Raw genomic sequence first — 21,574 nt, 5'->3', positions numbered from 1 at the left:
AATCTTTCAACTTTATTTATTAACATGCTGTTTGGAAAGCATAACATATAAAGAAAAGCAGCATTTACTCTATTACACAGAATACTGTTTAATGATACTGAGATTTCATAAGAGGGAAAAATAAAAAACAGTAAGAGCAATGCAATTCATCAATAAAGTGGTAAAAACGTAAATAGGGCCTAATGTTTCAGTATTATGTATGGATTAGGCCTATGTGTTAAGAGTTACTGTAACAGCACTAGTTATGATCTTTGGCCAATATGAGGCAGAAATGGTGTTATATTTCCCACTGTACAATAGCTTTTTTTATCAAGCATGTGGCTGCCAGGTGCAGACTGCCCTCTGCAGGAAGAAGACAGTAACGCAGCTTTCTGGAAACCTGTCAGCGGAGATCTCAGTGGTCTCTACCAAGTTACTTGGTATGCGACAGCGCCCCGGCTCCCAGTCCGTACCCAAATCCCTTGGGACCAAAGTGTTTGCCATAACAGCCTGTTGAAAAGAAAGGTAATGTCAAACAACACCACACACTATGGTATCAACATCATATTCTTCAGTTAACCCCAGTTGGTGCCTCGCATGCATTCGAGTCAAAGCTAGCTAACCTTAGCAACATCAAAAGCATTAATGTTAGCCCCATTTGGGACATCAGCAGGGGGAAAACGGACTTGGAGATCTTGTGTTTGAGCGTTGGTGTAGCCCTTTGCAAACATTTGATTTTTTTAGGTAGACTAGAAAGAAGCTATAGGACTACTAGAAACTTTGAAAACCAACTCGCTGCTGGATGATTTTTTTTTTCTCACTGCTGGATGATAGGTACAAATAATAATGCTATTTGACCTTAATACAGTTCTGAGGTTAGGCTACGGGCCAACGTTAGCTAAGCATAATCGTTTCCCTTCAAGAGCAACTTGGGAAGCATTATACATATTTGTTAATGTGCAGATGTTCAATATCCACATGGACAGGAGAGTCTTTGAGGATTCTTGAAATAGACCTTTTCCACACATGACAGTTTTGATTTATCAAAGCAGGAATTGCCTCTCCATCATGCACAATACTAAACCCTGGAACTGGGTGGAGGACAAACCATCATTAATGTTATAATTAATTACACTTGTTCTTTTCCTGCTTTCTACTTTTGTTGTTTCCCCTGCTATCTTTTGCTTTGGAAATCGAGGAGTAACCCGTGCCGTGATGACAAATTCGGTATGGGGCTTACTGCCTCTAAAAATAACTTTATTTGTAGGCTATAGCACTTTTCAAGTGCTGGAAATAGACCATTTTTACAGTAGACATTTTGACTTGTCAAAGCAGGAAAGTAAAGGTGAAAAGATGGCTCCACCACGTGTCCCTGTAAGCCGTATCAGTTAGTGAACATGCGTACAATACCAGAGCCTTGGAACTGGCTCCCCTAAATGGAATGCAGCCATCACTGGATGTTTTGTGAGTTAGAGAAGGGCACATCAATAATGCACTGTAATTTTGGTTTGTGGAATGCTGAACCAGTTCTTTCAAATCAATATAAAAACCTACTCTATTTTTCCTATTCCTGAAAATGTTATTGTTGTGTACTTGAGGATACATTTAGGTAGGGGGCCATCTGCTGTATTCTTGTGTTTATTACAACTCAGTCACCCACTCACAGGCCACTAATAAAAGCATAACAGATCATTTTCTCTCTCTTATTTAAATTTGAGTGTTGCAGCCAATCATTTCCCCCCTCCTCTAGTTTAGGATGTGCTATCTTGCGCTTTTAGTAGGACACACTGTGTATGTTGTGTTAAAGTATGGTGCATAATATCATAATCTCTGTCAGACAAATGCAGCCTGCATGGATCAACACGGGTCAACCTGCCTGGCTTCACCACTCTGGACCAGCATTGAAAACAGGTCGGAAATATTACTATACGATGATATAATACCATTATATATACTTATAATAGATATGTTATTGGCAGTAATGTCTAGCCTCTTGACCATGAATGAAATCTCAGAGTTTTACCTTTGCAGTAGATTTCTCCATCCTTATCAGCTAGGGTGGTTGACTCAAGGCTCTTCCCACATGTTGCACAGGTGAAACATCCAGTCTTATGCCATGACTGTGAATAAAAAGATCCATTTTTAAAAAGGGGGTATTTTTTGCAAGCATGCACATGTGTGTGCATGTGTGTTTTTCCTTACACTCCCGGCTCCAATCACTTTCTCAGCAGCGTAGACAGACTTCCCACAGCGAGGGCACTTGTCTGACCCTCCAAACTTCTGAGCCAGCTTGGATGGGTTCGGGTTGCTGGTAGGACGATGAGGTGCAGGTCTAATGGAGAGAGAGACAAGATGTAGATAAAGGGCCTAAAAAAGAGATCAAGAAGTGTGTATTTTTGTGTGTTACTCACTCTTCATGTGTAATACCCAAAGACTCTCCCTTGTCCATGCTGAGTGTCCCTGCTCCCTGGCCATAACCGTAGCCTTTTGGCCCGTGCTTCTTGCCGTAGCATGCCTTGCAGTAAATTTCATCCATACGAACAGCTACAGTTGTGCTGTCCAAGTTCTTCCCACACACCACTGCAAAAAACAGACACATTCACATGCACAAACACACACACATACCGTACATGTATGTTATTGTTTTGAATAGTTGTGCACATGTTTTTGGGCACATTCCTGCATTTAGATCATAACGGTTTCCTTTTATGGAACAGTTCTATTGAAGAAGCATGTTCTTATCTAAATTCCATCACAGGAATGTTTGTTTAAAACAGGAACACAAATAACTCCACTTACAACTCCATATTTTTCAAGTTGAGGCAGAAGAAGACATTTTTATTTCATTACATTCATTTTAATTGTGTTGTTTTACTGTTGCAATGTTTGTGATTTAAGGATATAGAAAAATTCCCTTAGCTGTTATTATGATGTTTTGCTGGTTAACTTTATTCCTATGTGTAATTGCCCAAACATTAAAGCTATGATTTAATATTATATAATCAACTATAAAGGTGCTTTCTAGATTTAAAAAAAGCTACCTCATCAACAGTAAATGTCAAATTTCAGCTTGAGAAACAAAGAGTAAAGTTCTCTTATAAGACTCAATAATTTACACCAATGTACAAATTTCATACAGGAGGATATCTTTCATATAGGGAAATATACACATTTTCATGCTTATAAGTATTAAAGCAACAACACTATCTTGGATTTTTTTAAGTGACTATGCATGGTGCCTATTACAGCATTTTTTTTAATTTAGCTATTCCACCTATGCATGCATATACATTTTTCTTTGAGAGTAGATGAGCAACAGTTCACATTAGGCTAGTATTACTTGTGACTGTAATGACAAGTGTCCGAAATTCAGCAGTTTCCACGTTGACAATGACAGGAAGCAGCAAAGAGTTTACTTACTGCACAGGAAGCAAGACTTGTGGAAGCTCCGCCCATCACAAAGGACCTCTTCTGCAAAGTAAACTGTCTTCTGACAGCGGCCACACTTGTTTCCCCCTCCTAATGGCATCCTTTAGTAATGCATGCAGCATGAACACAGACACACACAAACACACTGTAATAACAGCTTTAAAACAAAAAGTAAATAAAGATGCAGCATCTTCACGAAGAAGAAGAAACCCAGAAAGAGTGATTCTTTACGTTTTAGAGAGAAAAAGCTAACAATTAGATGCTAGAAAAGAGTAAAAATGTGACTGTGGCTAAAATAATGTATAGGTATATTCCTTCAGGGAATACAATTAAAATGTTAGTTCTTGACCTGGTTCAAAAGCCTGTAATTTGCATGTGGAACTAGGCCTAAAATTTAAAAGCAATTGGAAAACTAATAAAGTCCTTTACACAACCATCTGTAGTTTCTGTTGTAAGAAACCCATTTTAACATCCAGATTTGGTTGCCTGTAATTTTGGCTTTGTAAAGCCAGGCCCTAAGACTGTAATTTCACTCCTGCCAGTTCTCTGTGGCTTCTTTAATGGACCAGCAAGCTGGCAGTGAAACAGAACATACAAGAATATTCTTTTTTATGTTAATCGGCTAGAGTTGATAGTTGCTCACAGCCAATGTGGAAGTCATGTGAAAATGTGACTATCAAAGTTGATGAAATGTGAAAGACCCTGGCATCCTGCCTGTTTCTACCCAGTGTGTTTCCCAGCATGACCCTCCTTCTCCAATCTCGTGTATCCACAACCACATTCCTGACCGTGTAAACCCTCCCACCTCCCTGCCCCTGACCATGTCTGCCTCATTCTTTATCAATTCTGCCGACCTCTTAATGTGAGTTGTAGGTTTGTTCTATTAAGCAAGAAATATGTTAAATGTAGAAGCAGCTTCAACTCTACTTGGGTCAGCTCCTTTTTCTATTGGTCAGAGCACAGGATGGAGCTGAGCTTTCCGCAAAGTATGACATGAGGCCATTTCGACACACTTCCTGTGTGTGCCTGGCTGCACCAAATTATCTCTTCTCACTTTTTTTAAACGTAAATGCAACACCCCAAAATTAAACATACCTTCTTTAATGCTGACACGACAGTGATACTTAATGTGAATATGAGCTCATTGTATGATATTAAATCATAGCTCAGAGTGAAGTAATGGGTGGAGCAGTTTGTGTTTGGCCGCTGCTGCACTGTGACTTTCCATCATTGTAAGCACAGACTGTTTTAGTTTCTGGGGGTTATTCACAGGCCAGACAGTGACATCTTATATGGGAATAAGTGACTGTGAAGAAAACGTTATGCTGTTTTCTGGGAATCTCTGGTAATGTACATTCAGTATAAATGTATGTTAGTTTTACACATAAATCATTAATACAATACAATACAAAAAGTACTGTGCACATTGTTTATCACGAACCATATTACAGCTCTACTCCCCAGGCAAGCTAGTTCATATAAAGGCGGTTGTTTATGCTGGATCATTGGGTCTCTAGCTTTATTTTTGGATGCTCTCTAACAGTTGTCAGCTGTCTGTCTGATATATACTTCCAGGGTCATAAGTGACACAACCTCAAATTATAACAATGCATTTAAGTCACAAACTGACTAGCACAACCACATAAGCCTGAACTGAGTAAGATTCAGGGAAACAGTGCTGAAGCAGAAGAAGTAAAGCATGTGAAACATAGAGGAAAGTGAAAAACCTTGATTATGAATGTTCTGCTAGTGAGAATTCGTATTAACAGCCACACTGACACCAACTGGCATTTTCAGAATTATTTTATGCAAAGGTTTGCAGTTTTTATATTCTACATTCCTGGAAACAAGACAAGAGCTTGCTTTTACTGCCAGTAAAAGCAGAAATGTCAGGAATATTTCTGTACCAGGCATTGGTAGAAAAATAGCTTTCCAGCAGCCAAACTAGGAAAAATATGACTAGAAGTGGTAAGTCAAAAGTCTCAAATAACTCTTTTGTGTCGTTTTACAGCAATGTTGGAGTGAAAACAATCAGTGAGGAGCAGAAAAAGAGGGTAGAGGCTTGGACATGAGATGAGTGTCATGATGTCAAGATGACGCCAGCTCCAGGAAACAGAAGGTGAGAAAAAACAGGTGATGAATTAAAATAAAGTTAGTCAATATTTATTTAGATTTGTACAGATAAGGGCTGCTCTAGCTTATTATGACTAAGTCTATTCACGGGATTGGCAGACAGTGATGGGGCCGAAGGGGTTAACAGTTGTCAATCTGACTACAGAGGGGAATTCATAGAGAAGTGAGACAAGGTGAGGAGTAATAAAGAGTATTCTCACTTGACAGGCTAAAAGGTTATTAGAGCCATCATTATTTCATAGAATTAGGGCAGTGTTTTGATAAAGACAAGGTTTATGATTGCTTGGCTTCTCCTTTACCAATAATGTGTTAATTTAGTTAGTACATGAATAATCCAGGTCTTGGCTAAATGATTTGTGCAGTATTCTTGAAGATGACTTCTGGTACATGTTGATAATTGTGGCTCTGCAAGTTTAGGCATGTGGGGACACTGACAGTTGTACAGGAATGTTCAAATGAAACAGTGAATGAGAAATAAGAAGTGAAAACAAATCAGGAAGTCCGTTCATGAAGGAACTGTGACAGCATGGGACATCTGTGTGATTTAGGTGGAGATGGCCTACTGTTCTATATCAACTTCTACACTTTGAACCAAAGAGCATAAAAATCTTTGCATACTGTATTGGGTTTTCATTTAAATTAGCGTTACACATTGCATTACTGTTTAATGGCATGCTTCGCAAACTCTAATGCATGCTAGCTGTTGAAACAAAGGAGTCTCCTCTGACCTGACTTGCATGGAAAACACATTAACATTGACATTGTGATTTTGTATCTTATCATGCATCGCCACAAAGAGTAGGAAATTAGATACAGTAAGAGGCAAACAGAAAGCAGGAAGTAGTATACTAATATGACTTACCTGCAGTTAGTAGGTGCTGTCAGTCAGTGATGATGTACAGGTTGAAGTTTTACTCCCTGATCGGAGAAATGCACCACTGGGGTGTGTTCAGAAAACCAGCGGCCCAACGTTAGGTGGAGAAGTTGTACTTTTAGCCTGCAGGAGAAAAGTAGCTTCTCTTACTAACCCAAATGTTATGACTTTATCCTAGACTCAGACCACGTTGATGGTATGTGCCTGTTCACTTTTCCACTGTTCCAGATGTGCTCTTATAGGGAAGAGCTTCTGTTGTTGCTGCTTCAGTCCGCACACTATGGTGTGTCGAGCAACAGGGGAGTTTCTGACTGACTAGCTGAGCGAGAGAGAGGGAGAGAGACAGAGAGAGAGAGAGAGAGACAGAGAGAGAGAGAATGGGGAGGGAACTTGGATTGAAAAGCTGTGTATTGCCTTGAAATAGTTACTACCTTAATACCTACTTAAAATTAGAGCCAGAAACACAGTGAATAAAAAAATAAGAACTAAATGCAGATATAAAGTAGTACAAAGACAGTTTATGAGCACAGAAAAAGAATAGTAGAATAGTTCAAGCTAGAGTGGTGCAAGAGCATTTACTGTGCATTTCAACTTCTCAAATTCCTTTTTTAAATTTTAAAGGCATTTTCTCCCCTCCCTATCTTTTTGTCTTCGGATTACTGCAGGCCTCATGTAGTAATTTCATTGCTGGTGTCAAAGGACAAGATGCTAAAAGTAGGTTCATGTATAAAAATGTCTGAGGTATTTTATACATTTCTTCATACTTTGGTTTCAGGCTGGGCTTTACATGAAACCATTCAAAAGGCCCACTCCTCAGATTAGAGAGTTTTTCAGGACAATCAACCAGCCGTCAAACCTGCTGAACTGGGTGAACTCCCCATTAATTAAGCTGTTGTGATGTTTAGGTTTTGTGTGTTTGTCTTAAAGCATCATGCCAATTCTGAAATTGCCTGGTGAGGGATAACATGCCTGCATTGTGTCATATCCTTTATTCCTTTATTGGATCCCCATTAGCTGCTAACAATGTAGCAGCTACTCTTCCTGGGGTCCACATACAACAATCTTAACATATATAAAATGATTCCAAAACATGCACATTTTACATACATTTAAAAAAAGCACATATAGTGCAAGTAAAAGAGTGTCACTGTATACTTACATAATTCCTAAATTAGTGTCATGTAAAATAACATCACAAGCATGTACAGTCCGTCATAGTTATACACTTAGATTAAATAATGTTTAGTTATTGTTGAAGTGTTTTCTAAGTAATCTTTTAAAACCTTACTGGGTGCCTCCACTGTGATAGTTGGCAAGCTATTCCACATTGTGACGGCTCTTAACATTACAGACCTGAATACTGCATCAGTCCGGGGTTTTTGCTTGACTAGATAACCCCTAGCTGCCTTCCGTGTACTATAACTGTGTTGGTCTCTCACATAATTTGTCAAAAAAGACGAATCGGCTGTTGACTAAAACAGATATTCCTAAAAAAAAAATCATAAGGTTGCATGCCAACATCTTATCTACTCTGAGCTATGAGAGACTGGCATGCACACTCTGTACTCAGCCTCGCACCTGATGGACAGGCAAGTGCGAGTTTTTCTGCTTTATTTTAAGCTATCCAAACCTGAGAATAGGATTGTTGACAGAAATATAGGGAGGATACAAAGATACAACCTTGGTCTCCCCCTAGATTTCTTTAAGCAGCAGTAAGAGTGGGTGAGAGTAAGTGTATACACATAACTTCCAGCTGACTGCATCAAGAATGATCTTGAATGACTCATGTTCTTCTTGATGTTTTCAGATTTTGACTGAGTATTGTTTTCTTCTTTTATGTGTTTTATCTTATGACCCAGTAAATTCATCACACTTTATTTTTAAATCTGTCTTGAGGTTAAACTTTGACAGAACTGTTTTCCCTCCTACACAGTAAACAGGACGCCATCTTAAAGTAATTCCAGCCTTTGTACTTTATCACCACAACTTTAAATGAGCTTTAGGGACTAGGTAGTAAAGGTCACTCTGATATGCTCAATGGATGAGAAAGCATTAATAGAAATGAATTGCCTAATGCCGACAGACAAAGCAGAGTGGATGAAGAGCATTCAGCTCTACAACAATTGACCTCTGCTGCCATCATGTGGTCATTGTGGGCACTGAACACCAGCACAAAAGGTCATACAAACAGTGACTCTATATACTGACTTGTATGTGCATTTACAGTCAGGGGCGTAGTACAAAATTCTGGGCCCTATAGAATGGCATTTTCTATGGGCCCCTCCCCGCATCTACAGCTATTCATTCTAGCATCTTTTTGGGCCCTCCTCACATGAGAGCCCTGGGTACTCAGTCCCCTTTTCCCCCCCAGTCCGACGCCCCTGTTTACAGTACCAACACATCAACATCAGGGACTAACGATTGTTTTAATTATCCATTAATATGCGGATCACTTTCTTAATTGATCTTTTAATCTTTTACATGGTTCTCACAGGTCCTTGAAATCTGTGAAAGTTTGTGAATTTGAGGAGAAAAAGCAAGGCCTTGAAAGATTTTATGTGAATAAATAGACATGGGTCATTGAAAGTGCTTGAATTTATATAGTTGTGCAATAATATAAATTCTTAGAGTAAAAGAGTTCGTTTGATATTTTCTTTAACTAACATTTGTAACATTACTAAATAGGCTATATATTGTTTTGCTGTGTTAGACGAGGCAGATACCATAGTCATCATTGTAGCACAGCACAATTGAGAATTGTTCACACATTTAAGCCTCTCTCTCTTTTTGATTGTTGTATGTGAGCTTCTGTAGAGCCTGCAAGTTCTCATTATCAAAATCCTTAGTGGTAACAGTAATTACCTAGAAGGTCCTTGAATTTGATGTTTAAGAAGGTGTGGGAACTCTGCTTTTAAAATGACACAAAAAATATTAAACATGGTAGATTCACAGTTTCCCAGAGTCCAAAGTGACATCTCCATATTTGATCTAGATAATCAGCTAATATTTTGGCTCTGCAAAATGGTCCCAGGAAGGAACTTATTTTGGTCAAACAGTGCAGCTTCTGCTTAACCCGTACGGCAGGCCGCAGCAGCCTCTTATTTCAATACAAACACAGGCTAATCAGAAAGCACTAATGAAGTGCAGGTCACAACCATGTCTAGGATTTTCAGAAATATAGGGGGATCAGTGAGCCGCCCCTCCCCAAATGGCATAGCCCTGGTCGGCCTATGGCCATCGAACCCCTTTTTTTTCTACGTCACGTTTGGAAGTCTATCGGTAACGTTAACAGACAGTGTGTGAGTCTAATGATGGAAAGCCAAAAAAGAAAAGGGAAAGGGGGCGCTGAGAAGGTCAGACTCAAAAAGAAAAAAAGGGATCGTGTTGCTGTGCTGTATGTTGTTCATATATTCGCCATCCGATCATTCATCTCAGCAATCGATCCTCTCCAGTCGCAAAACATCCCAGTTAGATAGGAAATGCCATAAACATTTTCTTTGTAAATATTTACAATCATTCCCTGAAAGAACCAAGCAGGCCTGCCTTATTGCACGATCCAAATTGTCTTCAAAACATGCTATTTTCAGCATTTAGCTTGCTAGCTCGAAGTTTGTTGTTGTTTCTGACAGTTTCCCAAATCGAACAGAGTTTGAAAACAGAGAGCTGTTGAAGAACATCCGGCGCGTGAGCCACGCATGGGATGTAAGGCAATTATGCTGGAAATGTACTTCCTTTGATCCAGTCTATGTGGGAATACTACTGCATATGTGAAAAAAAAAATGTATGAAGACTTTTTGGCTCCAGAGGGAGCCAAAAATGCCTCAATTGATGTCACTCGTCTCTGCCTGAGGCAAGCGGATAAAGGCTGGATTAGCAGCTAATCAAATAACATGCTCAAATCTCTGACTGAACTGTCAGCAATAATGTTGCATTGTGGGTAATGTAGGCGCCAGGTCTTGAAAAGGAAGATAATGCGTGGATTAAAATATATAAGGATATCTTTGGTTAGATTTTGATCAATTTCTTTAACTGTCCTGTCTCCAACGTAATTGACAATGATATAGGAACACAATGCTAAATCAGTGGAGTACTCTTTTATATGATTATTAAAATGATTGCTAATGAACTTATCAATGAAATACTTATTTCATTTCTATTTGAATTATTCCTAACTAATGTGTTAGGAAGCTCTATATATAAAGTGATATCAATAACATGCAGGATGATGATCACAGTCTGCATGTTTTGTGTTATAGATAAGGTAGTCATTAGTAAAAAGTACAAGAGTAAGGAAAATATGTAGTCAGTCTAATCATTGACGCCAACAGGAATACCATTGCAAATTGACAACAATGATAAATGAAAATCAAGAGTGGCAGTAAGAAATGTAAAACCTTTTTTAGAAATAAAATATTAAGGAAAAGACAAGTAATCAAAGATGGTTTTATTATAATCATTGGCAAGTTCCACACATTCAATCTACATACATTTAAAGTGAACATTATTCCACTTCAGGCACAGCCAAAACCGCTGTAACTGCTAGATATGCATGCACACAAATCCTGATGAAACGTATTGTATGCATTATAATGCCTCGGCAGCCTCAGCTTCTCAAAACACGTTAAAGCTGTCGGAAGTGTGGCCTCAACTATTTCCACCTTCATCTCTGTGACCGGCACCTCCCATCCTATCCAGAACTTTATGAGGCTCTTTAGCTTAGCCTGTGATGCTGTTGTGAATAAGCAGATGATCAGACAACACAGAATCTGCTGAAATATGCTACAGTAGCTCAAAAGATATATCACAGTAACAGTAGTCGTACATACCATTTTCAATAAAGGTTTTCAAGTAGCCAGATACTCGACATACATCCATGACATCGAACTCAACATTGTCTTCAATTTTGTAGCTGTCAAAGATGACAGTTATGAACGAGGGCCATGTGATGCAATCCAGGATCATCTGAAATCACATGTAACTCAAGCTGTATTCAAAATATTCTTAAATCCTCTTAGTATTTGGCATTGATGCAATTTACAGTCCCAATGGAATGACTTAATTTTGTGAGGGAAAAGTAAATGAGAAGAATAATATACTTTAAAGTCCATGAAACCTTGTCTGTATAAAGGCCAGTTGTTTGATCAGATCATTGTTAGATGTGCCTATGCTGCTGTACCTGAGGTGTGACTTCTGCTTCAGATTCCCTGGGAAACAGGATTGGGATTACATCTCTTCTGTGAATGAGAAGGTGCCACAGTCCTGTCTCTTTTAAGCCTTTTTGGAACTGATTGATTTGACGCCTTGTTCGCTCGATAACCTGCAATACATGGCCTATTGTACACAAAATCCTTCATCAGTAATCTTCTCTCTGATGCTTTAAAGTGGAAATTCATGTAGTTACAGTTTATTAACATGGACAGATGTCTTGAGTGTATTTTCTGACCTCACTACAATTGTAGATCTTCACAAGCATTTATTTAATGTCTTCATATGTACCTTATTTTACGACGCCAAAAATAGCTCTTAAAAATTTAGAGACATAACCGAGGGATGTCACTTGGATAGTTTAAAAACAAAAAGCCACTCAGGCCTCCAGCTTCAGATAATTAGAATTTGAATGATGGAAGATTTATTGTTGGATTCTGATGCGGATGCACAGAGACTTCTGATGGAGGACGGAAATTGTCTTGAACGATATACTGGAAAACAACCAGTTGCCTGTTTTGTTGTAGCTGTTCTGCTTTTCGATAAATTTTTTTCTCCGATTTTGCTTGAGATGACAAGAAAAAAGATTTTGATTTCCCTTTTTTCTTTTGCTGACAATCAGATGTTAACTCTGTATCTGAGTGAGAAAACAACAGTTGCAATACATTGCTGAAATGGCAGGCAGCAAAAACATATATAACACGATGAAGATGTGGGAATTTGAAATACTCTTCAAGGACATAGTGAAATTATACTCCATCCATCCATCTTCGTCCGCTTATCTGGGGTTGGGGCAGCAGCTCCAGCAGGGGACCCCAAATTATACTCCATTTTATCTAATGACGGGATTCAGTGTGTTCAGCACTAGCTTGGTGAAATTACAATGAGTTGAGTAGCTAAAGTAGAGTAAATAGAAATACTTTGACATTACAGCATGCAAGAGAAGCTTTTCAGACAGCCATTTCCTGTTGGTGGCATTTGGTGCTGGCAGGTCCCACGACAGGCAGAGCTGATGGATGGCGTCTAATTCTTTTAATTCGCGTCTCCATCAAGCTGGAAAAAAAACAAAATGAAAAAGATGTTTTACTCAGGCAACATAATACATGACATTGATTGCAGTTTCATGATGCTGAGTTCACTGTTTTAAGTGATGAATAGAAAGAGCCTATTATTAGAAAAAGACAATATATGTTTTTTTATGTTTTGTCTTGACCTTAGGTAAGTCAATGCTTACCATGTTCACAGTGTCTCGGATGTCGAGGTCAGGGCAGTCTCGTATTGTCACAGGAGTAGTCTCCAACGGACTCCCCAAGGAGAATGTGAATAATAGCTGGGCTAAGTCCCGGGAATCTCGGGCCGTTATGCAGGAAGGAGTGGCCAATCATCCGGCCCGCGACTGTGAACATGTTATTGTCAAGCAGTTCATCTAAAAGTGAGGGGATGAGGTGATCAGGCTCACCTTCGAAGATTTTGGTGATGGCTGCACTTCCTGTAACAGTGACATATTGAAGGTTAAGAGAATATTTAGAGCACAAGGTAATGACTAAAAAGAGAATAACCTTTTGAGCAGCGTATAGTCAGTAAGTAAGAGTAGATTTTGATACTTTGATATTTTGACACTAGAACTTTCAGTTTTTTGTAGAATTAGACACATAGCTCACCTTTCCTGGTATCTAATAAACTGTGTTTGTGATTGTTGCAGTAATTATTATTATATATTTCACATAAATGGTCTGTCAGTCATCTGTTCTTTCAATCATGAATTAAATCATCAAGATCTAGTTTTTTCATGTGACAAAAATAGAAAACAGTTTTCTTGTTTATTAGATTATCCAAATGTTCCAGGTTAAGTGAAATAATTGAATGAACAGATGATACTTGGATAATTGACCTTGTTTCTTATCAACATCTTATGCATTTACTGTAGTAATTATTTGGCTGAAATGCAGTTTCACTTCTTTTGCATTACAACATAAATGGTAGCAACAGTAGATAGCAGAAGTAGTCTCTATAATGACATAAATGTTTCCATTTGTATTACTTATATTCAGTGGTCTGTAGGCTTGTGACTTCTGAATATAGTCTGAATCAGCATCAGCATTGTTGTGTGCGTGCATGGTGATGGGTCTAACCGAATTTTATATGGAATCCACTCATAAGCTTGAAAATCACTGTTGACATCATGTGACGGTTGACCCCACTTCCTGTTGCAACGTCGCCTATGAAGAAACACAATCTTTAGAGCAATGCTTTTTTTACTAGTTAAATTAGTTCTATTTAATTTACCAGTGACTACCTTGAAGTTTGCATTGAAGTGGCGACGTCCACCGAATGTTGTCTCTCTTGTAGAATGTGACTAAAGTTCGGTCTTGCTCCTCCTTGTCTTGTCTGATGTCCACACTCAGAAATAGGCTTTTTGAATCTCTGCTGCTGTGAACAAGGTCTTGTGAAAATAGCAAACCAGCTTGTTTTGGGTCTGACACTGTATTCCATTCTGAGACAACACCAAAAAGAGCAAAACAAGAAAATAAAATATGAACTATTACTTATATAAGGTGTCCACAAATGAACACTAATGATAAGATTAAAAAAACATGCACCACCTGTGGTATTTGTGATAATTTCTTCTTTTTCTTCAATTACTGACCCGATCATAATGGACAGTCCGTTCCAACAATCTGAGAGAAAATGATTTATAGTAAGGTATACAGTATAGGGTGTATGGCAAATGCTGTAAACAGATCCATGGTGCTTCAGGTCAGTATCACAGTAGTCTCGCATTATTGTACCAGAACTATCTCCACAGCGCTGCATGTCACAGTGAACTCAGTACTAGAGAATGTAAATAACAGCTCTGTTTAAACAAGTCTTTACTAAAAACAGGTCAAATCTCAGTTCTGCTCTTTTAGAGGTATGCAGCGTTTCTCTGAAAGGAGGGAAAAGAGATTCATGTTTACTGCTAACTTTTAACCTACATGTATTTGGATCTGACCATTAGCTAGCAAACCTGCTTTTCTATCTATAGTATGTTGCTTTTGACTTTGGATGAATTTACAACTACCTAAACCTTGGGTTGATTATATATATATATATACCAACAGGAAGAGGTTATTTTAACTACTAAGTATATTATGTAACCCATAAGAAGGAATGAGCAGGGACTGATAAAGGGTTGTTGTTCATCTTATAAAAAGACAATTTACACTGGGCCAGTAGCTTCACATTTTACTCTTATGTGAGACTAAGAAAGAAATGAATCAGTAAGACAGATTCATGCAGTTTCTTGTGTTTCAAGATCAATCAATTAGATATATGCAGGACCTGGAGAATAACATGGAAAAAAAGAACATGTAATGGTCAGAAGAAGGTTGCAGCTGTGCTTACCTGTGAAGATCTGTGACAGTCTCTCTCTCTCTCTCTCTCTCTCTGTTTCTTTTGTTTACTGCAGTGCTGCATTGGGTCTGTGTAGAAACTGCCCGTAGTCTAAGCTGGTTTAACTTGTTCGTACAGGCATTGTAAACGCATGAGTCAAGCATAGGCAGCTACGTTTTTTAAAGGTCAACATTTTATAGGTGACAGTCAACATATTCTGCTGCCATACAGGTTACAACTACACTGTAAAAAATTACAGACCCATTTAGTTATGTCCACTTATTTCTTATTTTTAACTGAACGAGCTTATACAAGTTGTGGATTTTGAACTCAACTTTATGAGTTTTTGAAAGTTAAACTTGCATTTATTCATTGGGTCGACTATTTAAATTTTTTGTCAGATATGTATGTGTTGATTGAATTTGGGTATGTAAGTTATCAGTTGAAAAAAAAGCATGTGTGTGTGTTGCAACAAAAAAGAGTCTTCTTTCACGGCAAAGTTAAAGCATGGACACAATAAATTAATTATACACCGCAGATAAGTGACTATTCAAATTTCAACTAAAATATAACACGTGTTGTGGCTAGTGCCCCCGGCGGAGGGAGTACCTGTCAACGGCTTGTGAATTATGAATTTGGCATTTCACTCTTCTCAAATTGAAATGGAAAGTACTTTTCAAAAGTCAAAACGTTTAGCTCCGCCCACATTTAGCCCAACCCCGATCTGCGTACTGCAGTCAGGTGCAATTGGTTCATTGGCTGGTCAATTCCCATGATGCAAGGCGGTAAATAGAGTTGTGTTAAAATTTGCTGAAAGGTTTGCAGTTTGTTCGAAATACAAATGTAACTTTCGTTGTAAATTCCGTTCATTAAACGTGTCTGCTTAGAATGTAGTGTTTTGTTGCCTGGTAATTGTCATTGTTGTGCTGGTTTACATTTGAGCAGTAATAGGCTTCCTTCAGCTGTTAAGCTGTGCTGTGTTCCTTCACTAGTGGTCCTTTTGTGTCAATTGGCGCAAGATCAGTAGCTTTAGAGGAGCACCTATTTCACATGGGACCCTGGGGTGGCTGCACCTAAACACCCATGCTATCTCTGCTGTAAGTGTGGTAATGTTGTTTTAACTTGAAACTGTGAGTTGTAATAAAGCAGGAAAGTATGTCTGTTATACTTATATAGGCAAGGAAGGTTTCTTGCATTAGAAAAGAAAATAAATTATTTGTTTTAACTTAAAGTATGAAGTTAAACCAAGTAATAAAAAGTTAAATCAACCAAAAGAACAACTTTAACAAAACTGTAGTTACATCAACCTCATTAACTTTAATTTCTAAGTTGAAACAAAGGCAGTCTTCAAGTTGAGTGAACTTTGATTTTCAAGGCAGCAGGTGAACTTGCATTTCCAAGTTAAACTACCTTGAATTTTCTTACAGTGTAGGACTGGGTCAAATGGTTGGGATCAGTATTACAATATGAGTTAGAATATGCCTCCAGATAGATGAATGGATGCAATTCTTAATTTTACACAAATATCAGCCACAATAAAGGTGCAATGTTTAGTGTTTCAGCACAATACACATGAATATAGTAATATTCTGTAGTAATTAGGCAAGGCACGGCAGCTTTATTTATGTAGCATATTTCAAACCTAGGCAATTCAAAGTGCTTTACATACTGTAGGCAAAGAAAATCATTAGAATGACATTTAAAAACAATAAGCAATAAATAAACAGGCAAACAATAAAATCCATTATTAAATAAAATTTTAAAAATGAGATAAAATAAAATAGAATATAAATGCAAAAAAGGAAATCAATCAATCAAAGGCACAGCAGAGTTTTTAATGAATTAATGAGTTTTTGGCATAAGTAAGTTTCTCTAAATCTTGTCTAGACATGAGACCTCTAATTCTCACTATTTGTTTGAAATGATAACATGTGATTTAGTTATTGCCTTGATGTGAACAAGATTTCTAACTTGGATTTTTGTCTTTATAGCTCTGGAATTCAAGATGCTTTATGCTTTCTAACTTGTTGCCAAATACAATGGCTTTCACATCAAGGACCCTGGCCCTGATCTGAGTACACTTGACCACAAAGTCCAGTTTGTTTGATCAGTGTAAACACTGTGTACTCTACCAGGGCACGGTGTCCACTTGAAAAGATGGTCTCAAGTATGGTTCATGTGTACGGTTCGCATCAGGTGTGAAAACCACCTGTACCAAAACACAAAAGTGGACTGCTATTTAATGCGAGTAGCAGTCGGTGAGTAGAGTTGCAAAGGAAATTCTCAACGCCAACTGTCTCCTCCAAAATCTGAGTATGCGTGCTGCACGCGTCAATCTCATCCTCTGAACTGCACAGCCATGGGTGATAAAGTACTCTAGGAAGGCAGGTGAGATGGTTATTCTTATTGCTAGTAGGAGTTGTAGACGTATCTCTCTTGGCAGCGTCCCTCATGTTCTTCTCTTGTGTACTTTTTGCAGTTTTGACCTGTGATCCAGAGACATGCAGGCCAGGTGAACAGGAGACATAAGTATGAATGTGAGTCTCTGTCTATCTGTGTCATTTTGACTGCTGACCTGTTAAGGGTGTCTCTCAACCAATTAAATGTACAGGCTTCAATCTTCTGGTTTGGCTTTGAAAGTTTGGTTGAGTCAAATCAAAGACTAACTTTGTTTTAGGTGCTCTCGGTTTATTTACTTTCGCTCCAGCAGGTGCGAGCATCTTGGGTTGTAATCAGTTTACTTAAGTGTTTCAGTCTTTGGTTATTTATATAATCACCTGTTCAAATGTAGACTATACACACACACACACACACACACACACACACACACACACACACACACACACACACACACACACACACACACACACACACACACACACACACACACACACACACACACACACACGCAACCTATGCTGTATGTATATATTCAGCTCTGTCACTGAACCTTTTCAAAATATGGATACATTAGCAGGGCTGGTTCCTCTCAATACCATTAACACCCTTTCTGGCCTTATGATATGGATCCTTTCTAATGAAAAAATGAAAAATCTGTATAGTCTTACATTTAACTGGCCTCATCTCAAACTGGGACACTAGTATATGATGAGGCACTCTGACGCCATCTAGTGTTCACTGTGCACTCACATGAGGTACAGTCATACAAAGAGACAAAGTCAGGATGTTGGTAAACAGGGTGGTAATAAGATACAAGTTCTAGAGGGAACTGGTAACTTCCTCTAAGCTACATTATTCTGTGTATTATGTATGTTTTTTTTTATGTATGTTCGTCATCAGTACTGCTTTTGTGTGCTTCACTTTATTTGAGGAGGCCCCATGTTCCAGACCGTCAACATGTTAGAGTAGCCCCCCTCTATCCCTCCAGATGCCCCTCGGGGTGACAGTGACACAAGTGTCCCATTGTCACAACAGCGTCTCTCAGGGGGGAGGGCATGCCTTGGGGGACATCAGTAGATTAGCTATGACATTAACCCCCCCGCCCTAACACACACACACACACACACACACTCTCTCCTCACAGACGCTTGCACGCTCCTACCCATAATCCCTCTGTTACAAGTCACTTCCCGTTTCAAGAGGCACTGAGACAAAGCAACAGATCATGTGAGTGTGTTTTGTGCTTGTGGTTGACTTTGGAGTAAGTTTTACACTTTTGACTTCCCAGGCGGGAGCTGAAAAATCAGAAGAGCACCCTTGTCGTTTATGTGAGTATTTGGAGGTGAGCACTTAAGTGATTGTGGCCTACAGCATGAAGGGCATACTGTACTATGTGTGTGGGGGAAAAAGAGGGAGGGGGGAGTCATGTGTACAGTGTGCATGTGTTCTGTATGTGTGGGGGAGGTGCTGTGCTTGTTTGGCTATGCACTGTGTCCTAATATCATTTATACATTTGTCATGGTTGGTTGATCATTTGATGTATTTATTTGCATACTGCAGTATAACGGGACACATTTTCTTTTATTTATATATCTCTACATCCAAGATTGCAGACCAAGTCAAGTGTTAGCACAGCCGGTCATTGCATGATCAATATATGATCAGCCAGAGAGCTCTCAGGCTGTACTTTGCTGCAGGATCAAGACTGTAAAGACCCTTACGGACCGTTTAGTCTCATGATTGATTGAACACACGCACACACCGTAACAGAAAAACTTGTTCTCAGAAATAACCTTTTAACAATCTTTGTACACTGTGAAAAAGAAGGGAGAATTAGAGACATATTTATGGGTCTGATCCTGTTATGTATCACAATCTTCATTAAATATTCAGCACAATCCCTTATGTCAGTGTGTCAAACTGTAAGCCAGCACAGCAGAAATATGAGAAGAGAGTAAAGACAGAGAAGTGCAGAGAGAGACTGAGAAAGAGAGAAAGACAAAGTGTCTGGGGAGAGAATAGGAAAAGCAAATAAGAAATCATAAAGTAGGCAGTTTCTTTTCTACTAAACTATAAACAAACACATTGTGAGTAAACACAGGAACATCTGTTGTCCAGTAGTCTTTGAAACTTTTCAAGCGGTTACTACGGTTATGCAATTTCACACCTCAATCTCTGACACACCCTGGTCTCGCACACAGCAACATAAAAGGTCCCAGATGTGTGTCTCACTGCTGTTACATTTAAAAAACATTTTCCTCCAGTTTGTAAACTGGATCAGATGTTTCAAGTAGCTACATGTGATGATATTTTAGGAGATGTGGTCTTTGAGGATGAATGGACAGACCGGGGGAAGCTGAATTCAAGGTCAGATCTGGGATGTATTTCATTACTCTCTATTTGTCAGCTGAGAAAAGATGTCAGTAGAGGGTTTACTCTGTACATGTTGATTTCTACATCACTTCGTCCTGTTTCCAGCCTCTCTCCTCGTGTATCTTTCTCATGCTGTCTCTTCCTTCTTTCATTAGAGGTGTGGGACAAATTAGAGGAGTGATGGACGGGCTGCGCCTCTTTCAGGATGCTTGTTCATGCAGGCATGCACACTGAGTACACACACAGATATAGACATCAGATGTAAGTGTGTGATTTCACACACACACACACACACACACACACACACACACACACACACACACACACACACACACACACACACACACACACACACACACACACACACACACACACACACACACACACAAACCACACTCATTCAGCTAATGGACCTGCCTGTCTTATATTTCACCTTAAAGAGGGAGGGAGCACAGCCAACAGGTCTATTACTGAGAGAGAGAGGTATAGGGATTGTGATGAGCGGATGAAAAAAGAAAGAGAGGGGCGGGGATACGGCTGCAGGCGTACTGCGGCAGCAGCAGAGCGGCATGACGTGATAGAGTGGTGGAATGACAGACAGAGAGACACACACAAATGCACATGCTCACAGCTCAGAGGCCCACCAGGCAAAAGCAGACAGCAGCAAAGGCAGGGACTGAGCCATACGCACTCAGCAGCATACAGATTGGAGACAAACTCACTTGCTGCTTTCTATCTTGATGCTTGCAAAGGGTGAGTGTAGCCTTGGTTTATGTTATGCATTTGTCAATGTGGCTGACTGTTGTTGTGTACCTCTCATTGTTTGTTTGTGTGAATCTGTATTCTCTCATTTGTGTAAATGTAACTACTATCTAACCAGATGAAGACAAATGTTTGAAAGGATGACCATGTTGTGATACCACAGTCAGCAGCGTAACAGAGAGAGGGCTGCAGAGTGAAAGAGAGAGGTTAACAGAAAGAAAGGCAGAGCTTAAGTGGGATGCAAAGAGGGGGAGAGGGGATGATAGAGGAGGGGGTATACCGTAACCAGGGGTGACGTGATGCAATCTGCCTGAGTCAGCGTAATAGGGGCTGTATGACTCTGTGTGTCCAAGATCAGTCAAGAGTGTTGGATGATGTGAAGAGTTGTAGTAGTGAATTAGAATAGAGGTAAGCACATGGTGATGTTTACAGTATGTGGTTAGTAGTCTGATTAGTTAGTCTCTCTCCTGTTTAGTTTATGTGGGTGCTTGTGTTTGTCTGTTTATGCTTCTATAATGAGTGCAACTGGGGTGGACATGTGTGCTCACCATGCATCATTTTCCCAGGTTGTGAGTGATTCACAATCTCTTTAGAAATCTTTTGAAACTCCTAAGCCGATGACTTCTCCATGTGGTTGTACTAAGCTGCCATTGAAAACCTCGTAACACCAGTTTTCCCTTGAGTGAAGTGGTTATCCTCAGTGAATGAAACCCTTGCATAACTCCTTGTATGAAATCAAAGATGCATTGTGATGAAGTTAACACCAAAACAAATTCACTATGTTCCTGGGCAGTTGACAATCTGGAGATACAAGGTGTTTAGACGAATTAGATGCTATATTGTGACATTTCTAGGGATGACAGAATATGTGTCATTGCAGGTCACCAAGTACATTTCCATTTTGTTACTGACTCATGATAACATGAACAGTGTGTGTGTGTGTGTGTGTGTGTGTGTGTGTGTGTGTGTGTGTGTGTGTGTGTGTGTGTGTGTGTGTGTGTGTGTGTGTGAAATGTTATTGTAAAGTGTGTAAAATTGTGTAAAAGT

The 21,574-nt window shown here is 39.2% G+C and overlaps 3 protein-coding genes across 6 annotated transcripts in view; 1 reads left to right on the top strand and 2 right to left on the bottom strand.

Moving 5' to 3' along the window:
• Position 1: 1 nt before the first annotated feature.
• On the bottom strand, positions 2-6,732 carry LOC144520943 (cysteine and glycine-rich protein 1-like). The gene is made up of 6 exons (XM_078255075.1): positions 6,404-6,732; positions 3,400-3,509; positions 2,391-2,559; positions 2,182-2,311; positions 2,003-2,099; positions 2-489 (listed from the first exon to the last, which is right to left on the bottom strand). Exons 2-6 carry the CDS (start codon positions 3,506-3,508, stop codon positions 413-415), a joined length of 582 nt encoding a protein of 193 aa, XP_078111201.1. The 5' UTR covers position 3,509; positions 6,404-6,732; the 3' UTR covers positions 2-412.
• Positions 6,733-10,842: 4,110 nt separating this feature from the next.
• LOC144520942 (uncharacterized) lies at positions 10,843-15,110 on the bottom strand. The gene is made up of 9 exons (XM_078255074.1): positions 15,005-15,110; positions 14,224-14,298; positions 13,917-14,114; positions 13,753-13,839; positions 12,855-13,109; positions 12,552-12,673; positions 11,592-11,732; positions 11,242-11,377; positions 10,843-11,144 (listed from the first exon to the last, which is right to left on the bottom strand). Exons 2-5 carry the CDS (start codon positions 14,273-14,275, stop codon positions 12,883-12,885), a joined length of 564 nt encoding a protein of 187 aa, XP_078111200.1. The 5' UTR covers positions 14,276-14,298; positions 15,005-15,110; the 3' UTR covers positions 10,843-11,144; positions 11,242-11,377; positions 11,592-11,732; positions 12,552-12,673; positions 12,855-12,882.
• A 3,536-nt stretch (positions 15,111-18,646) lies between these two features.
• nav1a (neuron navigator 1a) overlaps positions 18,647-21,574 on the top strand; it is an 86,423-nt gene continuing 83,495 nt past the window's right edge. For 2 of the 4 annotated variants that reach the window (XM_078255072.1, XM_078255070.1), the window contains exon 1: positions 18,647-18,720. The gene's annotated coding sequence lies outside the window, so the exon portion shown is untranslated. The remainder of the gene's footprint in view (positions 18,721-21,574) is intronic. The other 2 variants (XM_078255071.1, XM_078255069.1) reach the window with 1 other exon arrangement.

Source organism: Sander vitreus, chromosome 7 (genome assembly GCF_031162955.1).
Source record: "Sander vitreus isolate 19-12246 chromosome 7, sanVit1, whole genome shotgun sequence".
Lineage (NCBI taxonomy): Eukaryota > Metazoa > Chordata > Actinopteri > Perciformes > Percidae > Sander > Sander vitreus.
This window is presented reverse-complemented; position numbering and strand designations above follow the sequence as displayed.